The sequence below is a fragment of the Balaenoptera borealis genome (genome assembly GCF_965194805.1).
Source record: "Balaenoptera borealis genome assembly, chromosome: 12".
Lineage (NCBI taxonomy): Eukaryota > Metazoa > Chordata > Mammalia > Artiodactyla > Balaenopteridae > Balaenoptera > Balaenoptera borealis.
The window spans coordinates 70,880,585-70,897,895 of record NC_138869.1 but is presented as its reverse complement, the minus strand read 5'-3'; the positions used below and the strand labels follow the sequence as shown (position 1 = coordinate 70,897,895).

Below are 17,311 nucleotides of genomic sequence, written 5' to 3'. Positions count from 1 at the left end.
TGAGTAAGCACCAAGAAAAATCTTGAGTTTTGTTCTGGGAAATGGTTAAATTACTTGGAAACAGTTTGATCACTTCAGCTATGACTTTTATGCTTTGTTAGGTGAGACTAGAGCATCATTTAGTATAGGGCTAATTATCCCCCCAAATTGAGACAAAGTCTTTCTAAAAACTCTATCCAATGCTCTGAATATTGGACTTAATATAATCAAAGGAGCCTCATGCTTTAATTAACTTTGTGTTATCTTATAAATTTGTTAAAATACAGCTTTTCATTGTAAGAATAATAGTTGCTCTTTAATGAAAATCTATAAAATACAGAAGAGCAGGGGGGAAAAAAAAGAAATCTCCTGTACTCCCATTCCCTAGAGATAAGTTCTGTTAACATTCTGGGGTGTTTCTTTTGTTTTACTAGAAAGCATGGGCTTTGTCTTAGTAATGGAGGGATTCTTACCTCCCAAAGTTATAGAACTTTTCCTTTAGTAAATTAGAGGGTGCTTTGATTAAATCTAAAATACCACCATCCCAACATGCATTTCTTGTTCTCAAGGACTGAGATAAACAACTTGGGAACCCTGCTGGATGCCCACACCTGGCCTCGGCCCTCTAGGAAGCGCCAGGCCTACAACTTTATTTCCAGTATCCTTTCTTCAGATTTAATAAATTTAAGGGAAATACCAGGGAGTTGACAGAAATCCAGTTTACTCAACAGTACCTTTCACAAAACAGACAAGGAGACTGAGTATAAACTATAGCAACACTTAAGTGAAATGCACTATGCCTTCATGCCAGAAAATTGCATTTTTTTTTTTTTCCTTAAAGGAAAGCAGTCTTTATTTTGGGGACTTCCAAAGCTTGATTTATAGTAACTACAAACATTGCTACTTTTGAAAGTTTATAGAAAAATTTTTAGAAAAATGGTAATTTCAAACATTAGTCACACTGTTGTAACACTCATCCAATAATTATTTATTCTTCAGTAAGAAATAGAATTCTTCACAGCAAATGCCCCAGAGTTGCCTCACTCAATTACTACAGCCATTAAAAACCCATTAACTAAATCAACTAAATGTTTTTGTAGCCTTACTGAACACCTGTAGCTCTATCCTCTGTTGTCTCAATAGGCACCACGTTTATCTAAGTAACAGTAGATCACGTCTGACAGATACTAACACTAAGCTTACATACTGTACTGAAGAAGCCTAACACTAATATGTGTGCTTGCTATAGGTGTACCCTCTGACGCACATAAAAGCAGATCTAGGGAATGCCCTTTGGGGATGGGAGAGTTTACTTTGCCTTGACTGGTTCTCAATCTAACCAGCGAACTCTAACTTTTTGTTTTTAATGACTCTCTTTTAAAAAATCCTGTAACATTGATGGGAAGGGAGCCCACCACCATCATATGTGGTGCACCTACAGATGACTGCATGGTAGTTATATTGCGGCCTAAAAGACAATGTCCTATTTAGTGATATAGTAAGCAACGGTCCAAAAAACATGCAAGAGCTGGGATCTTTAAAGCGTTCCACAGAAGTCCTGTTGCAGGGGAGGAATGAATTGTCTAAGGGTCGTGAGCATTAAAACTAAGGTTATGATTCCATTGTTCAATTTTGGCAGGCAGGGATCTGTTGTCACGTCAGAAGATCACAGAAAAGAGGACTCTTCGCAGAGTCCCTGAGCAAAAATGGGCCTTCAGGTTTCTCTTCCAGAACAGCTCTGCTTCGTAATGGTTCATCACTCACCAGTGACAGGGATTGCCTGTAATCTGAAGCAAATTGGGCATGAGGCAGTGTATGTAATCAATCTGTTTATGGACTTCCCAAGCTCTCCATCTACTAACATGGGCATGACTGTCTCCGGATACCTGACGTTGCCCTTGCCTGCGTGATTGCAAACACTGGGTGGTTGTGTCCTCTTCTGAGTCACAATTAGCTTGTGAAATTGCAGAATTGTTCTGATTGATTTCAGTCATTCTAGGAGCTGACTTTGGTTCCAGTTTATATAAAAAATTAACCGGTGCAGTGTCTTCAGACGTATGTATTTGTGCATCGGGAAGGGGATCAACCTCTTTTTCAATACCAAGCTGCCTTCTCTCTCTAAGCTTATCCTCTTCATCTTCTGTAGAAGCCAAGGATAGATCAAACATATCAAAAAATGTTGAATGTGGGCTCACAGGAATATACTGTTTCATCAAAGGCCATATAGGGGCTAAATCTGAGACAGCAGGAAAAGAACATTTCTCAAGCATTAATTCAGAAAGGCTTGTTTTTCTTTTATTAGAAAAGAGGAGCTCTGACTGCTTGTTGTAAGTTCTCATGGGAAAACACAAGCCCACAGTATCCTACAACCTCTGTCTCCTATAGTGCTGCTGGAAATGATGTTCATGTCATGTACAGAGCTTATGCCATTTCGCCTCTCTCCTTTGAAGTCCACTTCGAGTTCCACCAAACTTTTTTTTTTTTTTTTTTTGGCAGTGCAGCTCGTGGGATCTTAGTTCCCCGACCAGGGATCAAACCCAGGCCCCTGGCAGTGGGAGCGCCAAGCCCTAACCACTGGACCACCAGGGAATTCCCTCCACCAAGCTTTTTACCAGTATCCAATGAACTTTGTGTCTCTGCAGAACAAGAATGTTTTTTCTTCCTACCCCACAGAGCATGTCAATAGTAGAAAACTCTTCTTGCAAGTCTTGTTCCTGGGGTGACACATGCATTGTTATCCATTTCAATGTTTATTTCAACAATCTGAGGGGTTTCAGTGGCACAGTTATGGTTTCTCCTTGAAGAATTCTTTGAAGGGCTTAATCCCAGTCATAAGGCAACATTTCCTCTTCAGGGACTGCTCTGTTGCTGAGGAGCTGTCTCCTATACTGCTTTTTTCTCTTTGACAGACAAAACATCTTTCGGAGTTCATGCCCGCATTTTCACGACAGCTTCCTCCTTCATGGCTGAAGAGATTCTGACACCTGTATTGGAAGTTATTCCATATTTTCCCCACTTTATCTGTTGATTATAAGCTCGTGACCAATAGCAGGCAGGGCTTTGGAGGGGCAGGAGCCTTGAAGGAAATATGTTGTTCTTCTGGCCACAGATACGCATGGTGCCCTTAACCTGCTACACTCACTGAAACTTGCCCAGTGGTGTTCGTTCCTCCATAGAGCCTGACTCCCTGCAACATCCTGATGCATCTTATAAATGGTGTGTGGGAGACACAGCAACTCAGATGATCCCCACTCTCCCACTCCGCTATTACCCTGGGGTGCTCCTTCTCTCCCAGGTAGCACTCATTTATTAACCCTTTACTGTGTATCAGGTTCTGTTCTAACCACTTCACAAAAGCTAACACGTTATTCTGCACAACAACCCTGTGAGGTAGGGCTGTTATTACTCCTGTTTCCTAGATGAGGGAACTGAGGTACAGGAGGTCCCACTGCCCTGGATTCCACCTGAGGCCCCTAACTCTACCATCTTGTCTGCTGCTTAGCATCTGTGCCAGTGAACGTTCAGAATAAGTCCAATAGTGCAAATTTCTGGCCTAGTAGAGGGAAAGGTGGTGCCACCAAAAGGAAAAGAAGCAGGTTCAAATGAAGGACAATTCCTATTTACTGAGTGCATGCAACGGTGCAGGTACTTCACAGGCATGATCATATTTGTTACTTCCTCCAAAGCCTCTCCTTGAGAGAGGGACAGTTATTCTTTTTACCCAGGGTAAGACTCTTAAGACCAAGAGTTTGCCAAAAGTCACCACTATTCAGTGTCAATGTCAAAATTCAAACCCAGGTGAGATGCCAAAGATTAGGCCTTTACTCAGTGCTGCTTCAGTTTGGGGAAAGGTGACTTCTTGGTGCCTTTGAACTGAGAAACTCAAATCAGTGCACTGAGTGCCTCTGTGTCTCTGCCTCCTGCCCTGGTCCCTCCCCCACCATACACCCAGACACCCATGGTTTTTACATTCTTTCATAACATCCCAGATAATTCACTGAGCACCTACTACATATCTGACACTTTTCTTCTAGGCCCTGGAGATACAGCAGTAAACAAAAGTCACTGTCATTCCAAGGAGTAGTGGGGCAATCAAAACAAATAAACAAACAAAAAAGGCCTCTCCCTCCACAAAAAATCATTCTCAGGTTCACTGCCAGAGGGTGTATAAACCTCTCAAAGGTCCAAACAAAGGAACATATTGAAATACTGGTGTTTGGATTGAGAGAGTAAGTAACTTTAATGACTTTTTGCAAGTCAGATGGTTTCCAATTATCTGCTTTCAACAAAACTGAATAAGGACCTCTTGGAGTTGTCAGTTGACGGTCATTAATATAAATTTTGATGATGATTATTACGTGATTTTTGGCACATTTGGAAGGAGTTTAAAAAAAACAATGATACTGCTGTGCCAAACCCTTTCCATTCCCATGTACTTATTTTATGTGACCAAGTTTTCATAGCTATTACCAAAAAAACATGAATAGAATGATGCAGGACTTATTGAGAAAAATCACCTACCTTTGCACTGAGGTATATTTGCAATAAAATTTCATCTATCACAAAATGATCCTATAGGTTATTTTGATTACTCATGCAATAATAATACTCATAATGATAGGTAAGAAAGCTTTTAGAGGATCATGATCTCAGGAAACGTTTTTACAAATTAAATTACAACATAAACACACATTTGTATGGTGGAGAAGTATGATAGGATGATCAATGCAAGACTTCTAAGCATAAAATTGTATTACCTGAGGATAAACTTCTGTGAGAGTAAAATGAAATAGAAATACAAGTTCAGGGAGAAAAGGGGGTAATGTAAAATTTCTTAAAGTGATTTTTATTTTTTACATATAAAAATGAATGATGGTGGGTATCAAATTGCTATTGTATTTAAATTCCATTGGATGGCATTCAAAACTGTGATGTTAACAGTTCTAAAGTGTCAATTTCCTTTGCAATCTGTATGCCTTTTATGTAATTTTCTTGCCTAGTGACCCTAGCTAGAAAATCCAATACAAGACTGAACAGAAATGGTGAGAGAGTGGACATCCTTTTCTTGTTCCTGATCTTAGGGAGAAAGCTTTCAGTCTTTCACCATTAAATATGATGACAGCTGAGGGTTTTTCCCTCAGCCTTTATCAGGTTGAGGAAATTTCCTTCTATTCCTAGTTTGTTGCATGTTTTGCATGGGGGTAGTTTCAAAAAGTTATTTTAGTGAATAAGGAAGCAAAATGTTTGAAAGCTCAAATTCCTTAGAAGCTCTGTCCCTGCTATACCCCCAACAACAAGCACAGTGCCTGCATATGGAAGGGGTCCAATCAGCATTTGTGGAGCAAACTATCTCCCTCCTTCCCCCTTGCATTTTATACTCCAGTGATATTACGCTGTTTACGGTTTCCCCACATACCATGCTGTCTTCTCTGACCGCAGGTTCCGTCCCTCCCTTCTGTTCCCAGCTGACACCTATTTGATGTGTTCCAATGCTGCCCCCGTGTCATCTCATTCAGGAGATGCTTCTCTCCTCACCCCTTCTCAAATCCTGAGCTGAGCGGGCCTCTTTTGTTGTACTTCTGTGGTACTTTGTGCATCTACTGTATTTATAATCCCCCACTAAACTAGACAGGTGATAGGGTGTGTGGTTAAGAGTATGAATTTGACAGCCCGGCTGCCCAGATTCAAAATTCTGCCTCTTACTAGTTTGTGCGACTTTGGTTGTACCTCAGCTTCTTCATCTGTCAAACACAGGTGATAATAATGGTACTGATCTCATAGAGTTGTTTGAGGGATGAGGGGTAACAGTGTCCAGTAAACAGTCATTACTATGTAAGAACTAGCGAATATGTGTGTATGTATAAATGATTCACTTTGCTGCACACCTGAATCACAACATTGTAAATCAACTATACCCCAATAAAAATTAAAAAAAAAAAAAAAAAGAATTAGCTATTAAGTCCTACAGGGCAAGGGCTATGTTTTCTTCTTCTCTGCTTCTCGAAGCCCTTAGTCTCCTGCCCAGGCTGCAGTGGGTACTCGATACATGTTTGTCATGAGGGTGGGCCTGGTAGAAAGTATCTGAAAGAAGGAAAAGAAAAATGAATTTGACATTGCATAGCAGGTAGAAATCAGAACTCAAATGTCGAAACCATGTTGCCCATTTTTACGTATTTCCTAAACAGTCTTCACTCTGGCCCCGACATTGCCAAACTGGAGAAATTAAACCTGGGGCCAGAGATTCCAAGAGGACAGAGTGACCTCAGAGAATATACGCAAGTCACAAGAGCTGTGCTGTGCCTGCCTGCTAATGAATGTTAACAAATCTGTGTGGCAGATTTTAGTCAAAACTTGTTTTCTTTATATCCCGGGAGTGAGGATGTGGGGCAGACAAATCCTCATTACTATACACTTCTCTGGTAGAAGTTCTTTACCCAGGTAGAAGAACTAAGAGTTGGACACGATCAGCGCAGGTCAGTTTGCAACACCCTGCTGCCTCCCCAGAGCACCTCCAGGGAGCAGAGGAAGGGCTCTACCTGCCTCCAGAACCATCAATCTCTGTAACCTCCTCATTGCTAGAGAATCTCCTCCCCTCCTCCAACCTTCACGCTGTGGCCAGAGCATCCAAAAGGATGCATAGTTTCCCACCCTACCAAGCCAAGGCTTTTATTCTTTTATTTTTTTAAAGATTTATTTATTATTTATTTTTTTATTTTATTTATCTTTGTCTGGGTCGGGTCTTAGTTGCAGCATGCGGCATCTTCGTTGAGGCATGCGGAATCTTTTTGTTGCAGCACGCGGGCTCTTTCGTTGCGGTGCACCGGCTTCTCGCTAGTTGTGGTGTGCCGGTTCTCTCTCTCTAGTTGTGGCGCACAGGCTCCAGGGTGCGTGGGCTCTGTAGTTCTGCGACACACAGGCTCTCTAGTTGAGGCGTGCGAGCTCAGCAGTTGTGGCGCGCGGGCTTAGTGGTCCTGCAGCATGTGGGATCTTAGTTCCCTGACCAGGGATCGAACCCACGTCCCCTGTGTTGTAAGGTGGATTCTTCACCACTGGACCACCAGGGACGTCCCAAGGCTTTTATTCTTATACCTCCTCCACCTACTCCCCTCAACCCTTCACTCCAGCACAATTTCCTTGTGAAGTATAAGCTTTTATAGAACAAAGCCAGAAAGTGGTTTATCTCCAAGCAACTTCTGTTCTCAAGCCTCTCCAGGGATCAGGGAGCCCAAGAGGCTGACTTCTTGCTTGGAAAGTGCTGGTTGCTTTGGGTGTATCCTACAGACTGCCCAGACAAGCTGTGCTGGATCTTGTTTGCCCTCCAGATTCACCCTCCACCCTCTCCACCCTGCTCTGTGCCCTGGGAGGCTGGCCTGCATGGACTGCATCACCCAGGCACCTTTGCCTTCTAACTTCCAGTTGAGTTTTGTCAATGGGAGGCACTAGCTGGAGAGGACGATTGGAGAAAGAAGTTGGGTATATATTTCCCTGCTGCGCCATGGTTATAGCCCTTTATCAAAGGGCACAGCTGTATTCAGGCAGTCCTTTCTTACTGCTACAGCTCTGTTATGGGTTGAATTGTATCCCCATCCCCAAAAGATATATTGGAGTCCTAACCCCCAGAACCTCAGAAGGTGACCTTGTGGAGATAGGGTCTTTACAGAGGTAATCAAGTTAAAATGAGCTCTTGAGGATGAGCCCTAATCCAACATGGCTGATGTCCTTATGAAAAGGGGAAATTTGAACATAGATTGAGACACACATACAGGGAAGATGATCTGAAGAGTCGTGGAGAAGGCAGTCACCTACAAGCCAAGCAAAGAGGACAAATCCTTCCCTCATAGTCCTCAGAAGGAACCAACCCTGCTGATGCCTTGGTTTCAGACTTCTAGCCTCCAGGGCTGACACAATAGATTTCTATTGTTTAAGCCACCCAGTTTGTGGTACTTTGTTAAGGCAACCCTAGCAGACTAACACAAACTCTCATTGGGTCTGGTAACACCTCCACCCCTTGTGTCTTCAGGCCTAGGGTGGTGAAGACTCCCAGCGTTGCTAGTCCTCACCATCCCTAGTTGGTTTCCCTTAATCCTGTCCACACCACAATCTCTTTATTCAATTCTCTTCAATTATTCTGTTGGCTGTGCCATGTTTACTGATACTCAAGTCTAAAATATAATTATATTTTCCCAATATACTTCACAAAACTATCACAAAGGCAAGAGAAAGTTCTATTGGGGTTCTCCAATTATGCAGACATCTACTGGGAATCTTATTCAAGGTAAAGCATCTGATATATTTTCACTTTCTTCTTCTGTTGCCTATTTCATCTTGCAGGACATAGGGGAAGCCATGAGGGGAAGTGATACTTTGGACTTAATTCAGATCAAAATTGTGAGAGTTTGTGGTAATCAAGGTAGGGAATGAGTGTGATGAAACATGTATCCTACACTTTAGGTGCTCATATTTCAAAAATTCCAAAGAAGCATTAGGTAAGATCCTAGGACAGTCTTAAAAAATAAGTTAGCTCAAAAGGAATGGGATCTTGCAGAAATTAAATTCTGACACTGCCCATGAACAGCAAAAACACGACGACTCATGTTCTCTGAATAATCCTACTTTTAAAAGAACTTGCAGAAAAACAGTTGCGGGAGAGGCGTATGCACGTAATTGAAAATGAATACCAAAGAATGGCCACCACTTTTAAGAATAACTTCTGGAAGGGGAAAATCCAAAACAGGATAAGTCCTGTGAAAATAGGGGGGAAAAGTGATTTTTAAAGTTACATTTAAAGCGAGAAACACAAAAAAAGGTATAGGCTTTAGAATAAGGGAAAAAACCAAACTAGCTTATATGAACAATTATAGAAATTAAAGAAAAGGTGTGAAGAACTGAAGCACGCTGACAGACTGGGGAAAAACAGATGAAAGAAAAAGGAGAAATAGTCAATTCTAGGAACTCAGTCCAGTGAACTTGACACTGACTCTGGAAAAATCCTCAAATGAGTTGTTAAACAGATGGCTGGTGAGCTCTTAGAGAGTGAATCAACAGTCACTCAGAGATGTATTTCCTTTTTGATGGATCTGCACTAACCCATTTGGGTTTTAGCACAGCTCTCCTGTTGTCCCTCTCAGTGTTTTCTCTCCCTCAGCTAGACCTTTCTCATAAACTGCACATCATTTATTCTTTGATTAGACAAATATTTGAGCACCTAGTAAGTGCTAGGCACTAATTTCCCCATTCTGGGACTTTCCCTCAGCCCCCAGCTCTCTCCTGTCTCTTCTAAACCCCGTGTGGTTTTCCTGAGCTGGCAGAATCCACAGACTCCAGGGCTTGACTGTCTGCCCCAACTCTCCTTTTGTTTTCAAGGATAGAATTGGGAGGAAACTGGGTTGCAGTTTTCCTTCGCCAACAGGTGCTGTCCTCTTTTGCAATATGCCCAGAAATGCTATCATTCGGGTTCCATGCAAGATATTAATTATCTCAATTTCAAATTTAGCAAACCTACATTTCCAGCCTCACGTTCCACTTCATCTCTTCAGTCATTACCAGCCCCAGTCCCTGCCTGTAAGTTTCCAAGCCTGTGCCTTTTTGCTCAGTTGATTTTCTCATTCAGGAGCCTGACATCTCCTCCACCTCTGGATATCCTACACATTTCCCAAGACCCAGCTCAAAAGCTGCCTCCTCCCTGGCTGGACTTAATGACCTACTTTGCTCAGTAAAATCCCACTCAAGCCCCATGCTTGACCTGTGCAGCGCCATTGTACTTTCATCTTCCCTTCTCAGTCAATTAATTATTTGTCTGTCTTGCCCACTGGAGTCTAACTTCTTTAAGGGCAAGGGTCTGCAGGCTTCTACCCAGCCCAGCTGCAGTACTTTACAAAGGGGTTGGCAAACTAAGGCCTGAGCAAAGTATGGTTGAAATAGTGGAAAAAAGATCAACAGAAGAATAATATTTCATGATACATGAAAATTACATGAAATTCAAATTTCAGGGACCATAAATAAGAGTTTTTCTGAACACTGAGAGCCCCTATTTTCTATGAGTGCTTTTGAGCTCTAGTGGCAGAGCTTAATAGTTAAGAGATCTTATGGCCCCCAAGATCTCTTGGGGTTTACTATATGGCCCTTTACAAAAAAAACTTTTCTAACCCTGCTTTACAACAAGGATTTGATGACTGATCACTGTGTCAGGACACCAAGGTTCTGAGTACATATACCCTCCGAGTTTTAGTTTATTTGTGTATTGGAAGTAATAACTATGTTGCCTTTAAGCTGTCATGAACATCAAACGAGATAATGCACTTAGAAAAGTATAAAAATATTCTATAAAGACAACTGTGTTTATCTGTACTGAAAAGATGATAAAGCGGTAAAATAAGAAAACACTGTAAGTTTTTATTCTTCCGCTTCCTTCGTTTACAGTCTTCTCTTGAATTTGAAATTTTAAGAGAAAACTCACTTTTAAAGTTTTATTTTTTAAGTGACGATAAAGTCACAGGTTCCTTCCTTCCAGTCTTTCTTTTGTGTTGCTCCCACCTCCTTTTCTTTCTCACTTGTAATTCCCGCCCCCCCTCCACTTTCTTTATATAGTTTCTCAGTTGGCCCTCACAATAACTCAGTGGAGACACTGGGACACACCTGATTATTCCATTTTACTGACCAGGAAACCAAGGCAGATTACAGTTGGCTGCGCAGCTCTGACTCAGCACGCAGGGAACCCTCAGTGCTACGCTCTTCGCCATTCCTTAGGGGCAACTGCCCGGCAAATAGAACAAAGCTGACCCTGCGAGGCTTCCAAGCTCGGTTCTCAAACACCCCTTGCGTGTTCATCCTCGGCGTTCTTTCCTTCACCCCTCCTCCCCCATTCTTTGCTGCGCCCCCCCTTCTCGGGAACAGGTGGTAGGCTCCGCGCTCAACGCGCAGGCGCGCGCCGTCGTGGGCGGGGCGGGGTGGGAACTGGGGGGCGGGGTGTGCGCGGGCTTGGTTTTGGGCCGCGGCGGGAGCGGGAGTCACCGCCACTGGAGTGCGCAGGCGCCTGGCAGTTACCGGTCTCGCCATGGAGCGGAAAGGTGAGCGGTGGAGCGGCCTCCGCCACGAGGGGCAACGGCAGCCGGGGCAAGGCCCGGGTCAACGCCGGGAGCTTCGCCTAACCGCCGCCGTCCGGTCCCCGGGCGTGCGGCGCCCCTCCACTGAGGTGGTGCCGCCCCTCACCCCCCGCCTCTGGGCAGCCGGTCCGCGCCCCTCAGCTCTGGCGTCCTTCCGCGCCGGCAGTCATTGCCTCTCGTTCCCCGCCAGGCCGGCCCGCCCCTTGGGGCCACTCCAGGGCCCGGCCCTCGGCAGGCGAGGCCGACCCCCGCGCGCCAGCCCCCTGACCCGGCCTGAGCCCCTTCCGGCGTGCCCCGCCTGGGCGCTGCTCTGCGCTCCGTGGGCCGCCAGTCCCCTGAGCGGCCGCCTGGCCGACGCCGCGGCGCTTGCCCCGGAGCCGCCCCTCAGGCAGGCCCCGCACCCGGGCCTCGCGCCCCTGCTGGGTCTCCACCCTCACCTTGGTCTCTTTCTTTCATCCCTATTCGCCCTTCATCCATCCCTCTCTCCTGCAGTGCTTGCGCTCCAGGCCCGAAAGAAAAGGACCAAGGCCAAGAAGGACAAAGCCCAGAAGAAGTGAGTCTCGCGCCCCAACATCCCTTCCTTTGGATTTGCCCCCGCACCTCTTCTATGGTTGCACGCCTTAAACGTGCATCGGGTTTGGACACCCGGCGGCCGCAGCCACATGGCCTCGGGGCGGCCGAGGAGGGTAGCGCCCCGTGAACCATGTGGGCGGGAGCTTCTGTTGGTGGAGGCCAGGTCTGCGTCTTAGCAGCCCCGCGCCTTCTGGAAAGGGCTGTTGGGAGAGGACCGTAGCCCGACCGGTACCTTACCTTCCCAACTCCAGAGAGGAGGCACAAGCTCCCCGAGTTTGAGCCTCCCCACGGAGCTGGTAGATCATTATCAGTTTGCGAACCCTGCTCTCTATCCATACCTGCTTCCCAGCGTCTTAATTTGCCTCCTCCGTCTGCAGGGTAGGCGGCAGGGAATTCTTGAATGAATTTTCCGTATTTTGGTCTGCTAGCCACACGCTCCCTTTTATAGAGGAGGGCATGGAGCTTTCCCCTGGGTTAGGCAACTTCCTGAGCCTGCAGGCGCCTGGCCTTCCTTGCAGTGTGCAGGCAGCCCTCTGGGGTATGCAGCCGGTTTCTGTTGCTGCTTCTCTTTTCCCTGAACCTCAAGTCCTCGCACTGAATGCAGATACCTTCTGGAGTGGGCATCACAGTGGTGACGGGGAAGTTCTTTAGCCAACGCTGTTGCTGATTCTGGCTTGGTGTGTTAAGTACCACTTGCCGGTTTTTATCAGCAGGATGCAGAATCGTGGTTTAGCGCTATTGTGGGAAACACAAAAGTTGGTCAGAGCGTCATAGAAACGCCCAGTAGAGGGCTTCTGCAAGTGAGGCTTAGTCTGAAGAACTTTTATCTTGTGCTCACATTTAATTGCAGAGGGCCTTGGAAATTGTCTTTTAGACAATTTGTACTCAGAAAAAAATGCATTATTTTCATGACACTTTTCCATTTCCTTGGATCTACGTGGAGTTGTACACCATCTAAGTCTTTCTGAGCTGATAAAACTCATTTCAGAGGCTTTCCTAGGTTTTCTTTCTGAATGATGATACAAGATCCTGGCATGTGTGCGTGTGTGTATGTTTGTGTATTTTTGGCAGCTGCCTAATGTTTCAGGAGAGCAAACGATGACTTCTATCAATAGAGCTAAAGTGGTAGGTGACCTCACCTCTTGCTTCATTTCTATCAACTGTCATGAAATTTTTTATTTTGTGAAGTGCTTGGTAACCAGTGCATTTAAATGTGAGTTTATATATGTTTGTGTGCGTATTTAATTTGCCTCTTGATTATCCATGTATGGATGATTCAAAAACCAGTTTTTACTCCCAGATTGGTTTAATGGAAACAGCCAGGAGCTAACCTGGTTCTCCCGTGCAGTGGGAATTTAAATGTTACTCTGTGTGTGTGTGTGTGTGTGTGTGTGTGTGTGTGTGTGTGTGTGTGTGTGCGCGCGAGCGTGTGTGCACAGCCTTAGTTTTGTTACTCTCTGTGGAGCTGATAGGAATGTGTTATAAAACCATATGTTTTCTGCTGATGTAAGGAGGTGGTGATCTTATTATTCACTGTATTATTTAGATTTCATCTGTCCTGGTCTCTCCACTTGGAAATTAACCTTGATATTAGCCTGAATCAGCCTATAATTTGGGAGATAAATATGTATGGGTGATCATATACTTTACTTTTAACACCAGATATTCATTACTTTGGATTATCTATTTATTTATTTATAATAAGTTTGTTCATTTATTTATAATAAGTTTGTTCATTTATTTTTGGCTGCGTTGGGTCTTTGTTGCTGTGCATGGGCCTTCTCTAATTGCGGCGAGTGGGAGCTACTCCTCGTTGCGGTGTACGGGCTTCTCATTGCGGTGGCTTCTCTTGTTGCGGAGTACGGGCTCTAGGCACGTGGGCTTTAGTATTTGGCTCTCGGGCTCTAGAGCGCAGACTCAGTAGTTGTGGCGCACGGGCTTAGTTGCTCCAAGACATGTGGGATCTTCCCGGACCAGGGCTCTAACCTGTGTCCCCTGCATTGGCGGGCAGATTCTTAACCACTGTGCCACCAGGGAAGCCCCATGGATTATCTGTTTAGACCATATGCTTTATTTGTAAAGCTGAATATATGTAATTTGGATTATCTGTTACTCCTTCATTCACTACTGTGGGTAACCTAGAGTCACTTGTATAAAAGCAAGTGAGTAGTACAGATAATTAGTTATTTTACTGAATATTTCATCTTGTACAACTTTGACTCCTTGAACCACCCCCATTTACTTATAGTTTCAGAGGTGCTTAATTTTTTATTTTGTCTTCAATTAATAGTTTTTCTTGATAATATTACTTTTTCTTTTTTTTGGTTTCTCCAGCCTCCTTTTAAGTACTTGAAATGTCTAATTAACTTGGTTAGAGTACTGTGTCAGAAGTTCAAGCCTCACCTGTCTCAGGTAAATTGACTCTATTCCTTGACTCTTGACTGCACTCCTGACTTATAGTCATTTTGCAAAAGCAAGCTGCTAGTTACCAGGAGATCAGTCAGGGAGAAAGTCTGAGGAAGAAGGTGTGATAGTTTGGTCTTTGGCGTCTTTGGAGTGAGTCAGATTTGAATTCTGATTTTGCCACTTTTTAGCAATCTGACCTTGGATTACTTAGTTAAGGAAACAGTCTTATATGTTATGACTGGTAGCTCAGTCATAATGAAAACTCATCAGGACTTGAAGTTAAAAAAAAAACCAAACATTTAAATGAAAAATTTTAGAAATTTTGGATGTACAACAGTAAATAACATCCTAGTAATTTAATCATGGTGTGGAACAGGTGGAAAAGATTTTCAGTCCCCTGATTTTGTAGATCTTAAAACTAGAATCTACATACTTTAACTAATATTCCCATGGAGCTGAACCTGTTTGTAGCAGTGTCAAAACTGGAATCCAGGGCTCCTGCCTTCCAGCTCAGTGCTCTTTAGGATTTGTTTCCTTTGGGTTCTTTTACTGTGCTGAAAGATCTGACTTTGGGGATTTTTAGTTGTCTTTAGTAGTTTTATTTGAGGAATTCCTTCTCCATTTCAGTTTTTCAGACACTGTACTCTTATTTACTAACATTAACTAGTTGGTGATAATCTCTATTTTACCTTACAGATAAGGCAATTGAGATTTGCCAGATTACTCCCCTAGAAAATTTAAAGCTAGGTTTCTAACCCAGATCTGACATACCCCAAAGCCCTGGATACTAACCATTGCTGTCTCCAAGTGACAATTCCTTTTGGTGTATCTGAGAACAAATAAGAATAGCGGCTGAGTGAACAGAGATTTCTGAATAAGGGACCTCAGGACGCATGGGTGTTTAGGTACACTTTCATGGCCCATTGGGTATGTCTCTTAAAGGGTACAACATTCTAGCTCCCTTTGAGCATTCAGTTTTCAATGTGTATATCAAGAGCTGTGTGCCTTTATCTGTTTGTCATAGGTTTTTATAATTTAAGACAATTTACGTCTGCTTTTTTTTTAAGATTTATTATTTATTTTATTTATTTTTGGCTGCATTGGGTCTTAGTTGCAGGACGTGGGATCTTTGTTGAGGTGTGCGGGCTTCTCTCTAATTGTGGCGCACAGGCTCCAGGGCGGGTGGGCTCTGTAGTTTGTGGCATGCAGGCTCTCTAGTTGAGGCACACGAGCTCAGTAGTTGTGGCATGTGGGCTTAGTTGCCCCATGGCATGTGGGATCTTAGTTCCCTGACCAGGGATCAAACCCACATCCCCTGCATTGTTAGGCAGATTCTCTACCACTGGACCACCAGGGAAGTCCCTATGTCTGCTTTCGAAATTGTTTCTATGGAATATAATTCCAGAATGGATTTCATATCTAATAATTTTACTAAGATAAAGGGATTGAGAGGTGGGAAATGGGGGTGCAGTTTTAAATAGGGTGATGGAGGACACATTGATAAGGTGACACTTGAAGGAGGTAAATGAAGGGCTGCTCTAGGCAGAATATTAGGAGTGGGAATATTCTTCTAACTCCTGCTTAGCCGCCAGAACTGGACAGTATTACTTGAAAAAGCTTCCCAGAGACGGTAATCTATAAGGTATCTTGTTTTAATTTCTTTTATTACTAAAAAGTTGACCATTTGGAGGATATATTTATTGATCTGCTACTATCTTTTGTCCATTTTTATGTTGGATTGTTGATCATTTTCTTGATCTTAAGAGCTATTAAGAATATACCTTTTGTTATGTGACAGATCTGTATTTATCAGCTTGTTAGCCTTTCAGATTACATTTATAGTATGTTTTTGACATAAATTGATTTTTTAAAATGTGGCTTATCTATTTCTTTGCTTTTTACCTTTGAAATTTTTGATGTCAACTGTCCTATGTTTAAAGAAAGTTGCATTTTTAACTTTGTGTGATTCCATTAAAGTATGTACTTTCAAAATTATGTACTGCTAGAATTGCATTTTAGAATTGCTCTTAGAAATATTTTCTTGTCCTCTTTTCTTTCTCAGTAAGTTTATGTACGTTAGTAAATTTTATTTGCATTAGTGTTTCTTCTACAGTGAGGCCCAGAGGCTTGCTAGTTTACCATGTTTCTTTAGATTACTACTTGAAACCAGCAACTTATTGAAGTGCTAAAAGTGGTGGGTGTTTAGGAACTCCTATATTAAAAATGAAAAGACAACTCACAGAAAGATAAACAAGTTGAAAAGGCAGAGGGCTATGTACCAGATGAAGGAACAAGATAAAACCCCAGAAAAACAACTAAATAAAGTGGAGATAGGCAACCTTCCAGAAAAAGATTTCAGAATAATGATAGTGAAGATGATCCAGGACCTCGGAAAAAGAATGGAGGCAAAGATCGAGAAGATGCAAGAAATGTTTAACAAAGACCTAGAAGAATTAAAGAACAAACAGAGATAAACAATACAATAACTGAAATGAAAACTACACTAGAAGGAATCAATAGCAGAATAACTGAGGCAGAAGAACGGATAAGTGACCTGGAAGACAGAATGGTGGAATTCACTGCTGCGGAACAGACTAAAGAAAAAAGAATGAAAAGAAATGAAGACAGCCTAAGAGACCTCTGGGACAACATTAAACGCAACAACATTCGCATTGTAGGGGTCCCGGAAGGAGAAGAGAGAGAGAAAGGGCCAGAGAAAATATTTGAAGAGATTATAGTCGAAAACTTCCCTAACATGGGAAAGGAAATAGCCACCCAAGTCCAGGAAGCGCAGAGAGTCCCATACAGGATAAACCCAAGGAGAAACATGCCGAGACACATAGTAATCAAAGTGGCAAAAATTAAAGACAAAGAAAAATTATTGAAAGCAGCAAGGGAAAAATGACAAATAACATACAAGGGAACTCCCATAAGGTTAACAGCTGATTTCTCAGCAGAAACTCTGCAAGCCAGAAGGGAGTGGCATGATATACTTAAAGTGATGAAAGGGAAGAACCTACAACCAAGATTACTCTACCCGGCAAGGATCTCATTTAGATTCGATGGAGAAATCAAAAGCTTTACAGACAAGCAAAAGCTAAGAGAATTCAGCACCACCAAACCAGCTCTACAACAAATGCTAAAGGAACTTCTCTAAGTGGGAAACACAAGAGAAGAAAAGGACCTACAAAAACAAACCCAAAACAATTAAGAAAATGGTCATGGGAACATACATATCGATAATTACCTTA

At 43.1% G+C, this 17,311-nt stretch overlaps 1 protein-coding gene, 1 long non-coding RNA gene and 1 pseudogene across 7 annotated transcripts in view; 1 reads left to right on the top strand and 2 right to left on the bottom strand.

Moving 5' to 3' along the window:
- Window positions 1–1,288: 1,288 nt before the first annotated feature.
- LOC309608019 (suppressor of cytokine signaling 5 pseudogene) lies at window positions 1,289–2,711 on the bottom strand (annotated as a pseudogene). Its single transcript has 2 exons — window positions 2,646–2,711; window positions 1,289–2,450 (listed from the first exon to the last, which is right to left on the bottom strand). The product of its transcript is annotated as a suppressor of cytokine signaling 5 pseudogene (transcript).
- Window positions 2,712–4,797: 2,086 nt separating this feature from the next.
- LOC309607784 lies at window positions 4,798–10,851 on the bottom strand. Its single transcript, XR_014232545.1, has 2 exons — window positions 10,615–10,851; window positions 4,798–6,060 (listed from the first exon to the last, which is right to left on the bottom strand). It is a non-coding gene; the product is annotated as an uncharacterized lncRNA (long non-coding RNA).
- Window positions 10,852–10,922: 71 nt separating this feature from the next.
- Window positions 10,923–17,311, top strand: part of SRPK1 (SRSF protein kinase 1) — a 91,985-nt gene continuing 85,596 nt past the window's right edge. For 4 of the 5 annotated variants that reach the window (XM_082346681.1, XM_082346679.1, XM_082346682.1 and 1 more), the window contains exons 1-2: window positions 10,934–11,045; window positions 11,574–11,634. In XM_082346681.1, coding sequence (XP_082202807.1) covers window positions 11,033–11,045; window positions 11,574–11,634 — 74 coding nt within the window. In that variant the 5' untranslated portion in view covers window positions 10,934–11,032. Of the gene's footprint in view, window positions 11,046–11,573; window positions 11,635–17,311 lie in introns of all 5 variants that reach the window. The other variant, XM_082346680.1, reaches the window with a different exon arrangement.